Source organism: Seriola lalandi, unplaced genomic scaffold (genome assembly GCF_002814215.2).
Source record: "Seriola lalandi dorsalis isolate HSWRI2012SDOR001 ecotype SW California unplaced genomic scaffold, Sedor1 jcf7180002054544, whole genome shotgun sequence".
NCBI lineage: Eukaryota > Metazoa > Chordata > Actinopteri > Carangiformes > Carangidae > Seriola > Seriola lalandi.
Genome location: NW_019525097.1, coordinates 4,418,446 through 4,439,071, shown reverse-complemented (window position 1 = coordinate 4,439,071; position 20,626 = coordinate 4,418,446). Strand labels below are relative to the sequence as shown.

The 20,626-nt window shown below is 40.1% G+C and overlaps 3 protein-coding genes across 4 annotated transcripts; 1 reads left to right on the top strand and 2 right to left on the bottom strand.

The window, feature by feature from the left end:
- Positions 1-1,224: 1,224 nt before the first annotated feature.
- Positions 1,225-11,140, bottom strand: cpsf2 (cleavage and polyadenylation specific factor 2). Its single transcript, XM_023415101.2, has 15 exons — positions 10,996-11,140; positions 10,443-10,609; positions 9,086-9,245; positions 8,874-8,979; positions 8,656-8,785; positions 8,456-8,571; positions 7,962-8,149; positions 7,471-7,761; positions 7,192-7,292; positions 6,669-6,872; positions 6,432-6,584; positions 5,884-6,106; positions 5,434-5,748; positions 4,065-4,199; positions 1,225-2,712 (listed from the first exon to the last, which is right to left on the bottom strand). Exons 2-15 carry the CDS (start codon positions 10,589-10,591, stop codon positions 2,620-2,622), a joined length of 2,364 nt encoding a protein of 787 aa, XP_023270869.1. The 5' UTR covers positions 10,592-10,609; positions 10,996-11,140; the 3' UTR covers positions 1,225-2,619.
- Positions 11,141-11,274: 134 nt separating this feature from the next.
- Positions 11,275-14,692, top strand: ndufb1 (NADH:ubiquinone oxidoreductase subunit B1). The gene is made up of 3 exons (XM_023414944.2): positions 11,275-11,429; positions 13,822-13,966; positions 14,478-14,692. The coding sequence occupies exons 2-3, from the start codon at positions 13,827-13,829 to the stop codon at positions 14,512-14,514; spliced, it is 177 nt and encodes a 58-aa protein (XP_023270712.1). The 5' UTR covers positions 11,275-11,429; positions 13,822-13,826; the 3' UTR covers positions 14,515-14,692.
- Positions 14,693-14,730: 38 nt separating this feature from the next.
- riox1 (ribosomal oxygenase 1) lies at positions 14,731-19,896 on the bottom strand. 2 transcript variants are annotated; one of them, XM_023414942.2, is made up of 15 exons: positions 19,751-19,896; positions 19,471-19,620; positions 19,229-19,374; positions 18,842-18,941; positions 18,216-18,329; positions 17,715-17,821; positions 17,514-17,621; positions 17,128-17,162; positions 16,842-17,020; positions 16,239-16,343; positions 15,991-16,132; positions 15,697-15,817; positions 15,428-15,527; positions 15,246-15,332; positions 14,731-14,974 (listed from the first exon to the last, which is right to left on the bottom strand). In XM_023414942.2, exons 1-15 carry the CDS (start codon positions 19,835-19,837, stop codon positions 14,915-14,917), a joined length of 1,641 nt encoding a protein of 546 aa, XP_023270710.1. In that variant the 5' UTR covers positions 19,838-19,896; the 3' UTR covers positions 14,731-14,914. The 2 variants fall into 2 exon arrangements, with proteins under 2 accessions (XP_023270710.1, XP_023270711.1); XM_023414943.2 differs by having other exon boundaries at positions 19,229-19,371.
- Positions 19,897-20,626: the final 730 nt, after the last annotated feature.

The following is a 20,626-nucleotide window of genomic DNA, read 5'->3' as shown; positions in this document are numbered from 1 at the left end:
ACACACTCTACCACTGCTCACTTTCACTGCCCTACTTGTGTGTATGTGCACCCTCCCTGTGATCGTTTAACAGGCTATCAGTGTAGGAGGAGTCTCCATCACTGAGCATGTCGTCACACTGTGGGCATGTGTGAGGTTGGAGTGTCGGGGTTGATGGAGAGGGGTTGTGGGGAAGGCGGTTTGTTTTGGTATATCCATAAAAGTGGCATTCCACAGCTGCCTGTGTTAAGGATCTACCCCGGGGATTCACACAACACTGCAAATGTAATCAACCAAGTCAATGTGCCACCACGACTGCAGCGAACACATCACTCCCCCAATGACACCCTGCCTCCCATTCCATCCTCAACGCCAGCAACACTCCCTCTTATCAGCCCGACTTTCTAATACTCTGGTTACACCTCACTGGGGCACAGCAGAGGTGAGGCTGTATATCCATGTGTGCCTGAAAAAGATAAGAAAACAAACTGCTGAACCGTTTTATTTTATTTTTTTCCCCTCCTGTCACAAACAGCCAGGGAGGTAAACTGTTTTTTTTTTTTTTGCTGCGAGAGACAGTTGCCTAAAATATAAAGAGGTACAGTAATCCTAGCTCACTACATAGCAGACTGAATTATATCCAATCCCAGTTATCACTTCAGGGACAATGTCATATCACGCCTGTAACACAGACGGTGCTGCTGCATGGGCAGATTTGATATGGGTATTCAGAGATACAGCTGAAAAATGTCTCCATCTGCTGTTAATGCACTAACTAGTTGACCTGGTAGGCAGTAAAGTACATACAAAATATCACACCTAATATTGACTGAGGGCTGGGTAGTATTTGAAAATGTTTGGTATCAAAATGATACTTTTCAAAACTTGAGGCATTTTAGTTTTTTTGACAATAACATTTTTTCATTAAACAAAATATCTCAAACTTAAAGGGACATTCACCCCCTTTACACATGATCAGTTTACTAGTTGTGGAGTTTTTTTTTTTGCTAAAGGTTCCTTCAGAATGGAATAATCTTATTTTTGTCTTTATTTTGTTTATTAAATAAAGTGTTTCTCTTCAGTCTTCCCCCCCCCCTTTTCATTGTTGTGTTGTGTCATTTCTTGTATAATCTTCTTTTGTTTTCGTGATTGTTTTGGGACATGATGATACATCCACAGGGATTTATCCTGACATTATTCATCTGCGTGTATGTGAACAAACGTCTCCTGTGGTTCTAGAGAAGCTTTGTCGATTTTGTGAAAATTACTTTAATGTTGTCAACCATTACAAGCTGCAGGTGTGGGAACTGTCCAGACAGGAAAGGTTGAATGACGATGTAATGGTGGATGCCATCGAACCTCATTTTGGGAACTGTAGCATCTAGCGTTTTTGGAGCTTGACCTATAATGCGGATTAAATCTCAGGATATCTCGGCCTCGGCTGCTGCTGCGATTTGGACCGTTTCTCTTTTAAAGCCCGCCTCTCGCAAGTTCGCCAACTTAATGGAAATGCACTAATTAATCGCTGGAGAACAGCTGCACAAAAACTCAAAAAATGACCGACTATTTGAGTAACATGGAAATATATGTTCAAAGAATATGTAAACAAAACTCATGGTTTACTATAGCAAACAATACATTTTTCCTCTGCCATTATATTTGAGTGTGCAAATCCTGAGCGTGAAATACACTCAGTGGCCACTTTATTAGGTATTCCTGTACAATACAACAGCTCTACCATAAATTCTACCTTCACAAGGGATTACAATGTTTGTTTTTTGTTTTTTTTGTTGGAAATGTGTTAATCCAATTACATGTTGTTCTTTTTTCACTTCGGTGATAGTTAAAAGGTGTTGTTGTACGTACCTATTGAGTATTGAGAGGTGTTCCTAAGTTTTTGATCTCCCTATTACCATACATGATTGGAAATGGTGGCAGAATTGTAGAAACACCTCTGAATATTATGCAGTCCACCATAACACATCACTGTGACCTCAGGGCTAAAACACTGAATTGAAAACTGAACATTACATCATAAGAGCAGACTTTATGGCAGAACAATTGTAATGTATTGCATCAGATTGCACAGAGGTAGCTAATATAAGTGGTCACTAAGTGTATATCCACTGTACTCTATAGTGACCTCAACAATTCCAGCAATGGACCAACAGTGGTCCACAGCATTTAACTACTTCATGGATGGATGTGAAAATTACTGTGTTTTTTTTAAGTTTAATATCCAAACCAAACTATGGACATCTGAGACAACAGCAATGCATTTACGAAAAAGAAAACTAACTGTTCTTAATGACAATATGAGGGGGAGAGCATCCTGTAGTCCATCCAGTGCATTAGGTTGTTACTGTACAGTGGGAGGAGTTTTAAGTGTATGAAATTCAGGTAAACTAACAATAAAAAAACATTGTTATCTGGAAAAAATTATAAAAATGGAAAATGTACAACAAAGTGTGCAGTAAAACAGCTGGAGCCGCCCACGGGGCAGAGGTTGCCCAAGTGTAGTACACTCTTGTCCTCTGGGAAAAGTTCTTGTAAAGGATTGTCTCTGTATTGCCATGGTGTGCTCTGCTTCTGCTTCTTCTGCTTCTTCTGCTTCTGCTGCTTCTGCTGCTACTGCTGCTGCTATACCACGGCGTACTGCTGATACAGCAGCTCCCGGATCTTATAGTAGTCGTCACACAGGCAACCTTCCAGGCCAATGCGTCCAGCCTCCGTCTGGACAAAGAGCACAAAGACGCACAGGTCACCTGGGTCCTCACAGAACATTCATTAACACGAAGTACAACATGGTAAAAGTATTCGTACAAGCCCTGTGCAGCACTGTGTTGACCTTAAATATGTTCCTCATTTCCTTCCTCCAGACTTGGGATTGCAGTGTCTAATGAATCCAAATCCATCATGAGTTCCAATTTAAATAGCACAAGTACACACAGACACACACGCTCCTTTAACAGTCTCAGTTCTCTTTGATTTCATTTTCTGGGTTGCATCTATTTTAAGTTCTCGTCAATTATGCATTTTGTTGTTGGTATCCTGGCTCACTCCTACTTTTCCTTTTACTTTAGTTAAGTTCTGCCTGTGATTCTTTTTTGTGTGTTTCTTCTGAGGTGAGATGTTTTCATTTGCCTTTGGTTTTTTTTTATTTATCCTACTTATGCTGGTTTGTTTGTTTCTCTTTGTGTTTAAAGTTCCATTTTGTGTCGACTACTGGCATTATTATTTCATAGTGTGTCAGTAAATGAACCTTAACCTCCGAAACCACCAGAAATCACACCTTTTTTTTTTTTGGTCATATTCAGCGAATTATAGTCAGAAATCTTTTTGTTTGATACGTTTTGTGAATTCTGATCAATTGAAACAAAATATGTATCTTGATTTTGGTTTACTGCCAACATTTGTAACACACACAAAAAGACATTCCCATCCATTATATACAGCCTACTGCTTCTTCCTGTGTCTCTCTAGTCTGCAGAATAAGCTGCTGTATTTCTTACAGCATCTAAAACAACTTGCCCGCTGCTCTGAAAAATGCTGCCGGCTCTGGATACACAATCATCATCAAACAAAGGGAGACGATGAATGTGTCATACTGCTTCACAACAATATTAGTATGCACTTCTGATGGCTCACAGTCAACAGATTCTAAGGCAATGAATACTCATGTACATCCTGTGTCTGCTTGTTGCAGTGATGAATTATTTCTCCTCAAGCGAATTAGTGTCTGACCTGAAGGTTACAGACAGGAGATGTGAAAGGATGTTTTTTTTTTTATTTTTATAATGAACCAAAGGCCTTTAAAGCTGCTTTTCATCTTGTCTGGACATTTAATTCCCAGTTTCATTAAAGTGATGCAACTCCTTTGCTCATAAACCTAAATATAGTATGGATATAGTATCAGTATGGAATAAAACCAGAAGCTCAACATTTTCAATGAGTGGTTTTGGCGAAAACAAGCCCAGTATGTCTTCTGTGCAGGCCGCCTTCCCTGTTGACGGGCTGGGGTGACTAGCGCTGTAAGGGGGGCTGATGGATAGTGCGCTCAGTGAACCAGGGGGAAGGACACTCACCCTGCGGACGGCCACCATGTTGTTGCATACCAGCACTCCTCCCACAAACTCGGCCTGGATGCCTTCTCTCAGCAGGACCTGCTTGAAGTCAGAGAGGCGAGGCTCGTTGATGAACACTGACTGATGCCCCGGAATCTGGAGGGAGAACAGAGGAGTCAGAGTGTTTCTCAAAGGGCTGTCTGAACTGCTTTAACACGCTTGTAGGTACACTCTAACAGGATCACCTTGCAGTCCCTCGCAGGGCCTTTCTCCAAGTTTTTAACCACATGTAGTTGCAAGTTCTGTGATTATTCTATCTATTATATCTAGGATGAACTCTTGAGACTCACCTTGGGAAAACTGGGTCTGTGGTAAAATTTTGGATTTAAATGAAAAATAATAAAATAAAAAAATTTCCCTTTAAATCCGACTTGCAAAACTTCTAATGAAAGCTATTTATCAAATTCCTTTTGACTAACAATGTTCTTAAATTTAAGACAGCATCCTGTTAGGGTCCTAGACAGCTACTGTACAGAGACAGGACTGAGCACACACCTCCTAATATATGTTTTGGATTGACTGTGCAATATTATAGCACTGGTCCTGTGGAATGCATTATCTGAAGCAATATGTATAATTCAGAACATTCTAGTTTTAGCCTGATGCTCCATTGTAAGCTGTTGTTTCGAAATACACATTTGCTAGGATGTTACACAATTATTTTTTCATTCTTCAGTGGTGCAAACAACAAGAATAGAGCTGGAAATCATTTTGTTTACCATACATCTTCCTTGACTGCAACAGTCATTTTGGTAGTAAGTTCAGCTTATTTGATCTCTCTCTTACGTATCTGCAGCAGTTTAGTACCTGCTCCAGTTTGGTTGGTAGACAGTCGCTCGAAAAATATTATTTATTCTTTTAGTTCCAGTGAACAACTTTTTTTAGGTCTTAAGCACTGCTAATTGGCTTTTTAAAGGATTAAGCATTGCAACATGCAACTGTGCAATACACAGTGTCATATGAAAACCTGAAACCTCCAAAGCACAGACACTGAGAATGGACTGTCTGTGAAGTAGGAGGTATCTTGTGCCAAGTAGTTAGTTTTATTGTGTATTCACAGATCATTTATGTATTTACAAATTCAGGAAGAAATAATAGATGCAATTTTAAGAAATCCTAACCTTTACCCTAACCAAATCATTTTAATCCGATTTAATCAGACAAATAATTATTCCAAACAGAGTAGATGGAATCTTGAAGCTCACTAGCCACAAACGCTGACATTTAATTTACACTCATTTCCCAAAACCCTAAGCTCATAGTCAGCAAAACTGAGCTAACATTACAACAACTTTGCTAAACAGTGAAAAGTCTGTATGAATCTCCTCACCTCGTGTGGAGGCAGTGGCTCCAGCGTGGGAATAACATCGCTCTCTTCAGAGAACTCCTTCTCGTCTTCTCCAAACAGGTTCTTCATGGCACGCTGCGCTGCCACCGCCGTGGTGCTGTGATCAATGCCAAGATCAGGCACGACGTCCATGGCCAGATCGCTGTCCTCGACCTCCTCTTTCACACCCTCCTCCAGCATCACGCCCGTGTCCACCTTCACCACACGCATGTCCAGCACGCCATCGATCCACGCGAGCTCCGTGTCTTTGGCTTTGCAGAACTGCAGAGAGCTCACCAAGGAGTCTTTCAACCGCACCTTTATTGTGAGGAGACAAGACAGAATGAAGACACTGGCCTGTCATGGAAGACTGCTTTTATACTCCGGCACTGTACTCGAAAAGAGGCAACCAAATTCACTCTAACAGAGCAGCAGGGATTTACTGAGGCTGACCTGGTAGATGTGTGTCTCGCTGGTGGCGTCTATAGTCTCCTGCAGTTTGGGTGTGTAGACCTTGATGTCCTTGCTGAAAGCCTTGCAGGACTCGGCCAGGTCCAGGCTGGCCTCTGGTGGCCCGTGAACAATCACAAGCTGTCTTGGCTTCATCTGATTAATAATCTTCTTGATGGAGTCGCCATCAGAGCGACCTTCGTAGTCTATATACGTTACCCTCGCTCTGTAAAGACACGAATACATAATAAAGCCTTTCAATACTGCTGATTTGTCAAACATTGTTTAACACCAGCGCAGATGAGATTTCTTGACATATTTGTAATTTATCCAGGAGAGGTTTGCTGACACTTTATCTTTTCCAGCATCACTTAGCTTCACATTCAAACGTTTACACACACACACCTGGAGGTCATCCAACAAACAAAACACTATACTGTCCTGCACTCTGAGGATAATATTATACAGTATTAATGCGAATGTAAACCTGCAGAGTTCTAGTTCTCATTAATATGATTCACAGACACCGCTAGCTTGAGATGATCACTGACCTTATCTCAAGGTTTTCTACACTGGAGATGCATTTGGTGGGAACAACAGAGAGATCTTGGTCCATAGGTTCATCACCATTGGTCAGCCCAGATTCCAGTTTGCTTTTCTCCTCCTCTGTGGCTTGCAGTTCAGGAACAAGAAACTCTTCCAGCCTTGGAAAACACAACAGTAGTTTATTGATAAAGGACAGAAAAATGTAGATGGTGTAGCTAATCTCATATGTGATATTGTAGTACCTGATGATTTCCCCATACTCGTCCCATTTGATCCTTTCCTCGTGCGTGGGGAACATTGGATAAGACTTTTTGGCTTGTTTGAAGAAACTACCTTTGCGGCTCCCCTCACCCTTCATCATCAAGTCGTGGTGTTTGTTTTTTACTGCAGCTGGCTGATCCAGATCATCATCCATATCACTCTCATCGCTGGTGTCCACATCCACCCTGTGGCAGCATCGAATAAACATTAAAAGGAGTACATATGAGTTACATTTTTCCAAGGGCAGACAGCAGATTTAGTATAAATGTCTTAACATTGCCATGACTCATCTCCCATACACAGATGTCTTTTTCAACAGCCTGTTTCAGATATGGGATCTAGACCATCATTAGCATTTCTGTCGACTTTTTACATAATTTGCTGTTTTAGTTATCATCAGACTGTAAAATTAGATGAACTGGGTGTTTTGCAGCACCAACAAGCATAGAGCACCATCAAGTAAAGACACGTAATGCAGTGAAAGTAGTATCTACTGGGACTTACTCTTTTGCTTGTTCAAGTTTCTTAGCTGCTTCTTTCTTTATTTTGTCCTTTTCAAGGTATTCCTCCAGGTCCTTGCCTTCCAGCTTCACTCTTTTCCGCACCTGTCATAATGAGAAGAGTGAAATATGGATGTGGTGGAAATGATAGAGTGACACATTTTGTTGTTTCTTCAGCTGGGTCTGAATGTGAGAGACAGGGGCTTCCCGTGGGGCAAATGCATGACGGGATAAATCTCAACCCCTCTGTCATAGTCAATCAGCGTGTGACTGCTGGTCTCACCTCCAGATCCAGCATCTTCTCTCCGGGATTGTCAATGAGGTAGCGAGCCAGGGTTCCAGGTGTAGTGCGGTAGGTCAGGATAATGGAGTTTTTGGTGTCTTGGCACCATTGGATGAAGAGTTCTCGAGAAAAGCCAGACTCGAGGTCGGGCTGGCTGCAAAGCACCACCTTGGGGCTGGGCACCCGGGCCAGGTCTGCCAGACTGTGGCACAGGGTCAAGTGACGGAACTGGAACGGGTTGTTTCTCTTGTCCTCAAAACACCTCATGAGCTTGTCACTCATCCACTCCACCTACAGGCAAACAGTAGATTATCAGTTATGGCTGTAGAAAAGCATTTATATATTATCATCTCCTGCCTTTCTCTGCACCAATGAAACCAAGAGAATTGTTGATTGTATTTGGCAAATAAAGTGGTATCATGGTAAATAATGGTAAATTCACAAGCAAGCAATGATACAATATCTTCTCAAGTGTGATCACTGAATAATACCTGGGACTTGGAAAACTCCACCACATTGTAGCTGACATTGTTAAGCAGAGCTAGTGGGTAAACTCCCAGACCAGCGTCCTTTGTCCTCCAAATCTGATCCAGGAGCTGAGCCAGCTCCAACACGCGCCCAGCTGTATCCACGGCAATAAGGACATTACCGTCACCCCGCAAGGTCTCCATTACATTAGCTTTGAGAAAAGAAAAAAAAAAAAACACAAGAAGAATTTATTTAAAGTGAGAACCTGTATTATTCACCCTTTTTATTCAATTTTACATTTAGTGGTTGCAAAAACACCACACATTATCCTGTTATTTTCTGCACAGTATTAAACAAAAAGTCTTTCTGTCTTAAAGGACAGAAATCATGATTACATGGTTCATTTGTTTGACCACTGGGATGTCTTATAAAAGGAATACAATATTTTTTAAATGATGAATAAATGAAAAACTATGCTGCTAAACACTGTTACTACAGTCTTATGAAGGTCACTTACTAAGGAGCTGCTCGTCTCTTTGTTTACGGCGTGGCTGCACATATGCAGCATTGAAGGAGTCCGTAATAAGTAAGGAAGGACGACTGATGCTCTCCAAAGAACAGCCATTCAGGTGGCTAGAAAAAAACAGGAAATTAATTAACAGTGAAAATTAAAAACAAAAATTCCAGCTCATACGCTTATGTTTTGTCTGAGCTTACATTTCTCTCTTGTGGTTGAAGTCCACGGCGTAAACAATCTCCTCCTCACCGTCCTTCACAATTTTCCAAATGGTACCTCCTATCATGTGACCAGCTGGAAGTGGTGTGATGGAGAGACCATGTCCTTTGCCTGTCAAGTAAAAATAAAGACTCTTTGGTAGCTGTGACACATAACCCCCAGGCGACTCCTGGCCTATAAGGATCTGCAACTAACTCACCTTTCAGGTTGACAATCTGAGAGTATTTCAGCTGCTGGATTTTATCAAAAGCACAGTCCACATCATCAAGAGTGAAGAGTGTGAAATCTTCACTGTTGTTTCGAGACTAAATGGAAAGAAGGAAATGATTAAAGAAAGCAATTGTAGGCATGCAATGAGCTCCAATAATAAATCATTTTAAATGAACGCCATCTTCCACTCCTCCTTCTTACCTGATATAGATCATACATGAACATCTGTCCCATCTTATAGACGGGAATGGTGGCATAGATGGTACAGTTTAGGCCGAGTTTGCCCACAGCGTATGGCAAGGCTCCCAGGTGTATGGGGTCAGGATGAGAGAGGAGCACAGCATCGACTTGATGAACATATCTGAGGAGGACAAATGACATTTACGTTTATTCATTTGGCAGACGCTTTTTCCCCAAAGTGATGTACAGATGAAGTACAATCCAAACCACAGTGGATCAAGGTGAATTCATTGCATATATAACATATAAGTGCCTATAGTAGATGAAAAGAACTAGAGAAGGATAGAGAGAGAAAGAGAGAGAGAGGGCACATGAAGTTAGTAAGTACTGTCCGAAGAGGTAGAACAGAAAAGGATTCTGCTGACTGAATCGAGTTTGATGACTCATTTCACCACCAAGGGATCACAAAGCAGAAGAGATGTTCTGCCATGCAGTGATGGAGGGACTGGGCTTCATTCATTTGCAGATAAGAGTGAAAGAGAAAGCTCATAAATCTGAATGATTCAGAAAGGAGGGTGCTGTGCCAGTGGTCACTCTGTAGGTGATAGGTTCACAGTTTTTCAAGTCAGTCTTATAACAATTCCCAAGTGCCCATACGGACGTTGAAACAGGTTTTGCTTGCTGTAAATTTTCTTCCTGTTCAAACTGACCATTGAATAATTTTCTCCTAAAGCGGATTCAGTGTAATTGATGGGGGAAAAAATCCACAGTCCTCTTCCCTGCAATAATATATAACAACATGTACCTGAAATTAACATGTAACTTCAGCAGTCAAATCAAGCCAGTCCAGTCCAAAGTCACAGTCTAGATAGTTGTAAGATTTCCTCTTAATGTTTCCCTAGTGAGCTGCAGTGGAACGGCAGTATCAAGAGAGGGAGTGTTTTACAAAGAGACTGATAGATGTCCAGGACTCAGATATTGTCCCTCATCGCTTAGTGCTTTAGGAAGGGATCTCTTCATGATCGGCATAAACATTGGTGATTACAGCAATCAAAACCTGCTTGAGTTTACATGTAGGCTCCTGTCTATTGTTTCAGGGCAGATTTGGTAAAATTGTGGGCCTATACTTTAATGTGAGCAGCAACAAGGAGCAAGTAGAGAGTAATGAAAAGGGGAGTGAAATGGGCTGTCTTTGGCTAGCTGAGGACCTGACATGCTGCCTACTACCTGGCAAGTCAAAGCAAGAGATAACCCGTGCTTGTTGAGCAGCACACTCAGACAGATAGGACCTATGATGTTACATATGGTCATCAGTCACGGCCAAATGAACACACACTTATTTCAATTCACAGGGTGACAAGACGGATGTCATAATTACCGTTTCATAGCATCAATGATGTCCATGGAGAAGTTCTCATCCCAGCCACAGTCCAGGAGGAAGCGGAATTCATCCACCTGCAGCAGATAACAAAGGGCCGACTCCTCCTGAACCCCTGACACGGCTGTCAGCTTTATAATGGACGTCATTTTTCTTCAGTTGTCACGCTGAAAGTACAGTTATCATGAGCTTAGGCTGACCGTGGTGCAAAATCCCCTCAATAAACAAAACATTAACGGCCTGTGTGAAGTGCTGAGGCTCTTTGCGAATGAACAAAAAACTTCCCCAGTTCTATCAATTAAATCTATTGTGAAAACAAACAAAGGCTATGGTTCTGTTCTAAACTGAAACTGAACGATATAGTAGCACAGTGTTGCATAAAGTCTGCCTGTGAAATGCGGTTGGATTGTGGAACAGTGTTAAAAGTAAACACGGTTTGCTTGCTAGCCACAGTTAGCTCACACGATCAATAACGATGCGTATGTAGCATGGTAGCTACAGTTTAGCTTGGGGATATAAGTAAATTGAATCGACAAACGAACGTGCTACACACCATTAATTATGAGCTGCTATAAAATGTCTCCCGTTGTAATAGAAACACAATGAATTGGAATTTCTAAAATCCCAACTTTAAGACATTTTGGCTAGCGTTTTTGAACACACACTTGACTAGCGGACAGACATATTTGCCGCTGCATCATGAGTGAAAGGGCAAAGGAGCGTACCAAGTGAAGGGGCGTAACTAAAAAATATTTTACGTCAAAACACCGAATGCTCATTATTTTTGTTATACTGTATTTGAATACATTTGTCTTGTTCTTACATACTCATAGTTTTGCTGATATAATAAAATAATTAAGAAGAATAAATGTTTATAGAGATTTTTCTAGTTAAAGGAATCACTTCGTAGGCGCCTAGTTGGTAGAGTCCAATGTCCTCTGCCTGATAACTTAAGAACAGAAGGCCACGGCTTGGCGTAAAGAAAAGGTATTAATTTTGAATATCTCAACGTCGTTTGTCTTTATTGTTTGAGCCTTTGTACTGTATCATTTTTACTGTGCAACGTAACTACTGTGTTATAGTAGTAAGTGATAGACAATTCTCAATGGAAACCTGACATATATTGCTGATGCTACATAGCTATCTGTTTAGCTAGCCAGGCGCTGGTGGCTGTGGTGCGATCAGCTTGTGTTTAAAAAGTGTTCATGCTCGTAGTGTGATCAGTATTTTAAGCGTTATTTCGCTATGCGCAAATTATGATATCACAGCTACTGCATATGTGGTTTGTAGCAGGAATGAAAGAAGAATTCACTTTATTTAAATGAAAGTAATGATACCGTGGTGCAAAAACACTGCCACATGTAAATTTACTGCATTTAGAATGCTACCCAAGTAAAAGTATGTAAGTACCATCAGATAAATGAAATTCGGATACAAAAGTAAAAGTTCACATAATGCAGTGGACCCTGTAATTGTTGCACTGTTATTATTGCTTTTAAAATGTAAGCTGTGGCTTAATGCTGTAGTTGGCCGAGGTGCAGCTATTTATTTGTACTTCATTTTCTGTTGGGTATTTTAATCGATATTACTACTTCATATTTTATAAAGGGTCGTACACTAATGCAGTCTAATACAACAGTCGTACAGTAAAGCCAACCTTCATGAAGGTTATAATGTTTGTATTGAAACTAAGAAGTGTTGATTCAACTGTATGATCAGTTTGGAGACTTGCGTTATGTTGACGGATCTTTCTATTATTTTGCCCAAAGCATTCAGATCAGTGAGGTTAGGATCAATAACATAAACGCAGTTTAAATTAAATCTGATTGTTCATGAAGTGAGGAGTACCTAATAAACTGCCAACTGCTTGTATAATTTGTATGTAAAATAGGACTGCAACTAACTAATTTTTATTATTGATTATTCTGCCTGGGTTTTTTTTTCACAATTGTCTATCAAATACCAGACAACAGGAGAAAAAAATGCCTGTTAAAATATCTGACGAGCCAAGGTGACATTTTCAGCTGCCTTGTTTTGTCTGACCAGAAGTCCAAAATCCAAAGATAATCAAGCATCACATCTTCACTTTAGAAAGTAGAAACAGAAAATATTTGACATTTTTGCTTAGAAATGTTTAAAGCAAATATTTGATTATTCTGCAGCTCTAATGTAAAATGTTAAGGCCGCTGCTCATCCATAGTCCACTCACACAGGTATTTTCACCTATGTTGCATAATTACTATGGAGCTTTTTGCATATGAACTGTGCTTGATGACATCTCTATCGCATTTCTGTAGCTTCTGTTTTACCTGCTGGGTACAACCTACTCTGTTATCATTCATGCTGCACAGAGTTTTGTGAAATGCCATATAATTCCACCCAATTTACACCTGACTCTAATCAGCCAAAGTAATTGAAAACACCTGGGTGGATGTGCAGAGCATTTAATTTGCGAGTAGTTAGAAACTACAGCTGTTAAAGAAATGTTTTCGAGTAGAATAAAATAGCATAAAATTGAAATACAGCACAAGTACCTCAAAATTGTATTTAAGTATAGAACTTGAATAAATGTACTTTGTTATCTTCCACCACTGGTTTGAAGCGATGGTTGTATTATACTCAATTCTGTTTGACATAGCAAGATATGTAAGCGCTCTGCCTGATGAACGTTAGCAACAAGGAATGTCTGAGGAAGGTACTCCCAAAACCTGCATTATTTTTCAGTTGCCACACAGTCCAATTGGTGTCCACACAAATGAGCTTGTTCAAAGGATAAGAACAAGCTTTTTAACGGCTGTCACATGTCATGATGAACTTAGCATCACACTAGTTTGTTGAAGTCCTCTAAAGAAAGATAGGCTGTCCTGGTTTTATTTAGTAATTATTAGTAGTTCAGTAATTATTTATTAATCCTTCCAGGTAGATCGAGTATGAAGCCAGCGTTTGCTAAGAATTGCTTTCCACTGATTTCAGTGTGTCTCCAGATCAAGTTAAAATGGGTGGATTTTTATTTAGTGGCTGGCAGAACAGTCCACCCAATATGGCATAGGGTTGTCAGTAAATGTAGGTGTAAAATACGGTACCCTGGCCTCATGTCATGTGAGCACTTGAATGAATTCAGTTTTCCTCACCATGAAAATGTTGGTATATTGTCTGTTGTGATAATCAGATTCAGAGAGTTTAAGGCAATGCCAATAATGTATCTATTGATTTCATGTTCTCACATAAAACTAACAAATGCATTAGTTTTCAGTGTGTGGGAAATTAGCAACAGCTTTAGTCACTTTGCAGAAGCGCTAATGTAAGTGTATTTGGATCAGAGAATAAAATCAATGCCACTGAATTAATGTTGTGATATATCTTCTGCTTGTTTCTGTAGGAACCATGGTCAACTTTGTAGCACTTGCGCGTGAGCACTGGGTGAACATATTGGTGCCCATGGGCTTTGTGTTTGGATGGTACCTCGACAAACAACAGGACCAGAAGTTGACAGCTTTCAGGAACAAAAGTGTTTTGTTCAGCAGGTAAGAAAAAGCAATTTCCTACCTACATGTAAGAACAAAACAGGCCAGTAAATGAAGGATCTGGTGCCATGTGATGTTTTTTGCTTCTGCATACTTAAACAATTTGGACTTATTACGATGCATTTTGTATAGTTGTTTTCAAGTCAGCAAATCATTGATAGGGGAATACATGTAGTTACGGATGTAACAGTGAACTCTCAGTTACTCAGTATACAGTCCCTCCACTTTGGTAAAACCTAAGCAACTATTTGACATTCATGAGATGATGCCATTTCACAGAGTGGTATCAAAAAGCTGATTACAGCCTGTAGTGTTGTGATTGTAAGTTGATAAACAGGTTCAATCCTAAATGTGAAACAGTTTAGATATGGCTCTTACATTTTCACGTCGGTTCTTAGACTGTTTGAAGTTAAAGCAGAAGATTTATTCTTGAACAAGCTGCCCAAAAAGGTCATCTAATACCAACTGTCGTCCAGGCACAACATTACGTAACTTTCTCATTTCTCTGTAGGGAGCTGAAGCCTGGAGAGGAGGTGACCTGGAAGTAGACGACTCCTACCTCCTGGAATGTGTCCTGTCATCTGTGGTGTGAATGACTGATGGGTTGTCCTCAAATAAAATTATTTAATAAGACTCCTATACCTCTGTTCTCGAATTGTACCAATCAGAAATCTTTAACGTTTTGAGTTGTATCAACCAATAATAAACATGCCCTTTCTCATCAAACTCATTTGGTACTTGGCTTAAATAACACATAACATCAGTTTCAATTTTTCTGTCAAAACTGGATTATTTGAAGAACACAAAACAAATGTTCAGCATGACCATTCTAGTGCAGCTAATGAACATTACTTAAAACAACAAGGGTTTTGAATCAAAGATTGTATTTGTACAAACGCAATTTGAATACACTCATGTAGTCAGCATGACTGAAGAATCTGAGGCCATTTACAGAGGCTCTGCAGTGCGGATGATTCCCCTCTCAAATAGCATCTCAGCCAAATCAACCTGGGGGAAAAAAACACAGATGCAACAGGTCAAACCAATGATTTCACAAAAACACAGGCTTATTAAAATAAAACGTATTTAAAATCAATATTTACATAAAATGGGATGTATTTAATAAGTCCTTGGACACTCTTATTTCCAAAACACTTGCATAAACTACCAAATGCATATCCCCCCCCAAAAAAAACACAGCCACAAACAGAAGAGAAACAATGCCTGAACATATAGTTGCATCATATCTCAGCAAAGATCTTATGTACATAGAACATACCCTGTCCTTTGCAGAATCACATGGGAGGCTTCCTACTGTTACAAATTTGGGATAAGAATGGATCAGAAACTCGACAGCGTCTGTGTGCTGCAAAAAAAAAAAAAAAAACAATTATTAGGCGGTGACAACATCATTAGGACACGATGTACAAGCAAGATCTGCACAGATCTTCAGATCTCTACCTCTGGGTTTATTTCGAAACTCTTGAGCTCCTCTTTGTGGTAAACTCTGGGGTTGTCTGTGGTGTAATAAAGATGTACAGTGTCTCCATCACTGCATAACCTGGCAAGAGAAATACTTGATCAATACATTTTTCTGCTTTAATGCATCACTGAAGCAGGTGATCTTGACAAATTATTGTCAAAGACATTATCCTCTGCATTTTTCAATAGTCCGCTCTGAACCTGCCTGCCGTGAATGTGCTGTGAAATCTAATTAAAAGTTCGATTACCTTGCACATCCAGCACGGAGGACTCTGATTTGGGTCTGGGTAGTGATACATGCACCCACATCCATAACTCGCCCACGTTCCCACCTAGCAGGGGCTCCTTGAACACTGCTGGCCAGTTCATCTGCAGGACATGCAGTGTATATGTTACTCAGAGGCATAACGTGTTCATCATTCACACAGGACGACCATCACAAGTTGAAATGCCGTGGTACAACTTTCCTAACCTCCAGTTGGACTTGTGAATTAAGTGAATCGAAAGCGGAGTGACTGCAGACTGACGCGTGCATCACATACCTGGAGTTAGCAGGGGAGGCAGGCAGTCATGGAGGAAGTCTCTGGCTTTCTGATCCACAGCAGCATCGACTGGGGCGTAATTTATGAGCTTCTTCATCAGGCTCTCAATTCGTGAGAAGAATTTTGACCTGCGTGGGTCGTCCTGCACAAGGAGAACTTTTCTCTTGAGTTGGTAAACGGTGAAAAGACAAAGGACGATGACTGTGACTGGAATCAATAAGTTGTTAAAAGAACATCTGATTGTGTACCTTGTCAGAATTCTGTACTCCCATGTATGTCAGGTAGTCCAGAGGTAAGCCCTGTCTGAACTCCACATCCTCCTCCATTGCTATTTCCAGAGCTGCTGGAACCACCTAAAAAACAAAACAAACAGTTGAAATGTGAAAGACCTAGAAGACCCTAAGGCTGAGAAAGACCGAAAATGTCATTGTTTATTTCATTAAACTATGTAACACTCACTGTTCCTTCACCCTAATGCTGCTCTGTGATAAACACTATGGTTTCTGATCGGAGCCTTTGCTTTCATCTGTATTTATCTTCTTTGTGTTATCACAGATCAAATAGAAGGACTTCTGTGTTCCTTAAAAAACTGCTGCCGTTGCAAATAGCAACAGTATTTTTTTCCCCAAGAGCTGAATGTGCTTAGAGCAGCAAATGTAAAAACTTTCATGAGGAGGCTGTCAGTTAAATGACTGTTGCTTTTGGCTGAATCAAAACCAGGGCATAAACAAGGAAAAATGTCATCGGTCATTTCAATATACTTACAATACATAATCAATACATGTTTGATGTAAAAACTAACTGGCATTTGGTGATGCACCCATGTGCCGATGATGCCTTTTTTGTATTACCTTGTGTAGCAGGTCGCCCCAGCTGTTCTTCTGGTACGAGGAGACGGTGATGTGCAGGGAGTGAGCGTCTGGCAGGCAGTCGCCCTGGTGGATGAACCCTCTGGGAAAGTACAGGAGATCTCCGGCCTCTAGCACCACTTCCAGGATCGGCTTCCCGATGTCGGCCTGATCGAAGTTCGCTGGAGAGGAAACGCAAAGAGAGAACGGGAGCACAACGTGTTAACAAAAATTGCACCATATTTGTGGATTGATCAATCTCTCTTTCTGTAAATTTTCTTTTACTCACGGCTTGAAATTACAGGCAAGACCTCATCGTCTGACCTAAAAGAAAGTTAGAAAAACAACTTCACAATGTGTTTCTTAATGTCAGTCTCTCACATATTAAACTAACACTAACTGAAATTGTTGTTTATTAGAAATAGAAAGTCAAAAACCCAGAATATAGATTAATTTTATAAAAAACTACTCAAAAAACATTGTTTGGTGTATCAACATATGGTGAATCATCACATTGGTACATCTGTGACATGTTTTGTCCTGGATCTGTTTGGCATGTTTCCCCATCAACTCTCATGACCTTACTTGGCGTAAAAACAAAACATCCACTTCTTTTTAATGCATGACTAGATTAAATTCGACTGTGTGAATTTCCTCATCCTCACTCCGTCTGACCTTGGGTTGTACACTCTCCAGTGTTTCTTCCCTTCCAGTTGAACCACAAACGCCTCAATGTCGTCATAATGCGGAGCAAAGCCTTGTGTTCCAGCTGGCGTCAGGTATCTGGTGAAGGAGAATACACGTTTGACAGCAAAACAGAATCTGAAAATGGCACCTGAAAGTTTCCAGGGACAGTTTTTTGTCTCAAACACTCACATGTTGGCTCCTGCCATGCTGCCAAACTGCTCCTGAAGGATGGACAGCATGTTCCACACGGTGGAGGAGAAGGCCTGTGGGTTCAGCATTCGGAGGGAGCAGCCCCTCTGGTAGAATGGAGATACGGTACATATGATCATTAGTAATCTGCAATGGGAGCGCTGTGCAGATGGTGCACTGATATGGTTAATGCACTGAGCACAAAATGACTTCAAACTTGCAGCACTGAAAATATTAAAATTAATATATTCCTTAGTAGATAATTATGCATCTAACTGCTTTTTAATGAAGGTGGACCTAGAAAATTTGAAAGTGAGAAGAAACTTTAATGACACCACCCCCCCACAGAGAAAACCGGTGCATCTAATTTGCAGCAAAGGACCCACTTGTTAGGAATGTAATCAGGGCCATAAAAATGCATAATTACTGTAATTTGCATTAGAAATAATCACAAACTGTACATTTGCAAATCAACGGCCTGCATCATTGTATCCTCTTTACCTCATAGAAGTCCCACACAGAGAACGGCAGAGCTCTCCCTGGAGGATTGTGCGTCTCCCTCTTGCCATTAGTGTAGCTCGTGACATCCAGGTTCACTCCATACTGAACATCCTCCTGAAATCAAACAGCACAAACATGTAGTTCAGGATGAGAGATTTTTGTCTTCATTCAAGTTTCCTATTAACTTTTCCAGTACAGAAAAATATAATGCTGCAGGAGACAAAATCTTACATTTAAATTACTGAAGAAAACAGGCAACACAACAAATGAACAGAGCATTAGCTCAATGAAATAAGACAAACAAATAAACAGAAAGAATATGAATTAGAAAATACAATTAAAGCAGCTTTGTCTGACTCTTCCAGTGGCTAAAAACAGTCCCCCGAGCCAATAAAGCAGGTTAGACGGACTTATCTCCTAATGAAAAAAGTCTCCAAATACTTTTTGATAATCAAAAAGGAGAAACATTGCCAAATTAAATCAAGCAATGTACCTGCTTCAATATCTCCAGCAGAAATGATCATCCATGAGTCCTATGGTATTTTTTAATCTAACTAGTGTCTAAAGATGAATATAGGATGAATGAGTGATGAGTGTTATGTTTATATTGTATTTCAGATCCTTACCTCTCTCAGTATACGATCAAACTCTGCTGTTGAGAACAGTCCTTTGTAGTAATCTGGATTCTTGCGTTGAACAAGAATGGGCTTCTTTTCCCATGTTTCCCTTATAGAGCAAAAGAAATACATGTATATCATTCAGTGCTTCGTCAAAAATATGAAACCTTGTATTGGGTGTTGTTGCAATTCTGATTTTAAACCTATTCAAAAGGAAATCATGAATCTCCAAATGTGGGTGATTTTTAATTAGTCAGATAAATTCATGGATGTGGTTCAGAAACTGTTCTTACTTCCTGTGCTACACAGATCTTGGGGTTGTGGCAATTTACCACTTCTAAACAATCATACAGACAGACAGAGAAAGAGAGACACCGCCAACACACTCATCGGTACCTGAAGAAAGCTTTGACAGGGATGGGGTTGATGAGCCACTGGAACAGTGTACTCGCTCTCTCCCTGCTGTTGTTGACTCTTGCCAGGTCGGCCAGCAAAGCATCTATAGTGTCACCATCTCCATTTACACACTCCTCTTCCTGCTTCTGAAACATAAAGACAAATTATAACTTTTCATGGATGTGGTCATGAACGTAGCACCCCATTGCATCTATGTTTGCATCTCTGCAGCAGGCACACACTTCTGTGGTTCCTTTCAGGCTCTCCTCTCTTTGCGCAGACTTCACAAGCTTCTTTCTTTTCTTCTTTTCAGACTTTATCTGAGCTTTAAGTGTGTTGACCTTATTGACTGCAACTCCATTCTCTTTTTTCTTTTTCTTCTTAGCAGCCACCTAGAAAAACATACAGGGTTAAAATACACAGGTAATCCAGTTTCAGTACTGCTCCTTCTGCAGCTGTGGCACACAGTACTTCAGCCAGGCACTAAGAGAGTATCAAACATATTATTTTAATCATATCTACCTGCAGCGAAGGCTTCTTGGCAGGGGGGGATACGTCTGATGAAAACGTTTGATACAAAGCAAAAGCTGACATGTGTTTTCTCTCCATTTTCCAGCACGTACGTCATCACCTTGCGTCTGTGGCTGCACCCTTGTTCTTTTCTCCATCTGTGTACATTTGCCCCCTAATGAACTCACTACCGCCACCTTTTGAGTCAGACCACAAATTACAGCCCAGTTAGGACGAAGGTTTTATGTAACTTAAGAAAAAAAAGTATTTATTTGTTTCTGCACACGTAAACGTTTCAATATGAGACCTTTCTTGCCAGTCAGAACTGTAAACATGGGTACCTTTCAAAATAAAATGTCCACTACTTTCACACTGCATGTTTAATGAACAGGTTAAGTATACTGCACAACTATACTATTATTTCTTAAGATAATTTGTGAGTTTCAGCAAGCTCTTCTGCTGCTATTTTCCATAATGATATAATATATTTGTTTTTCGTGATTTTTAATAAAACATTTCTGCTAAATTATCGGCTGTGTATGTTTGTATATTCTCCTGTTTTTTTTTTTTTTCTTTGTCGGGGCAATGTTTATGGTCTTTGTTGTAAGAGGTGTTAATTCCACTGTATGAATATTTACACTGCTTGCTTGCACGTTAATCCATAGTGATAATTCAATATTATATTTAGAATATAATAGTATGAGAAGGAGCCATTCTACATCATAAGCATTCATACTTTTGATACTTGATGTACATGACACTTAAAGTACTTTTACTTAAGTTATAGTGCAGTACTGTATTGTTATTACACACAGTAAACAGTAAACCAATCGTAAAATTATTCCAAAAAGTCATAAAGATCTGTTTAATGTTGGACTTGACACTACA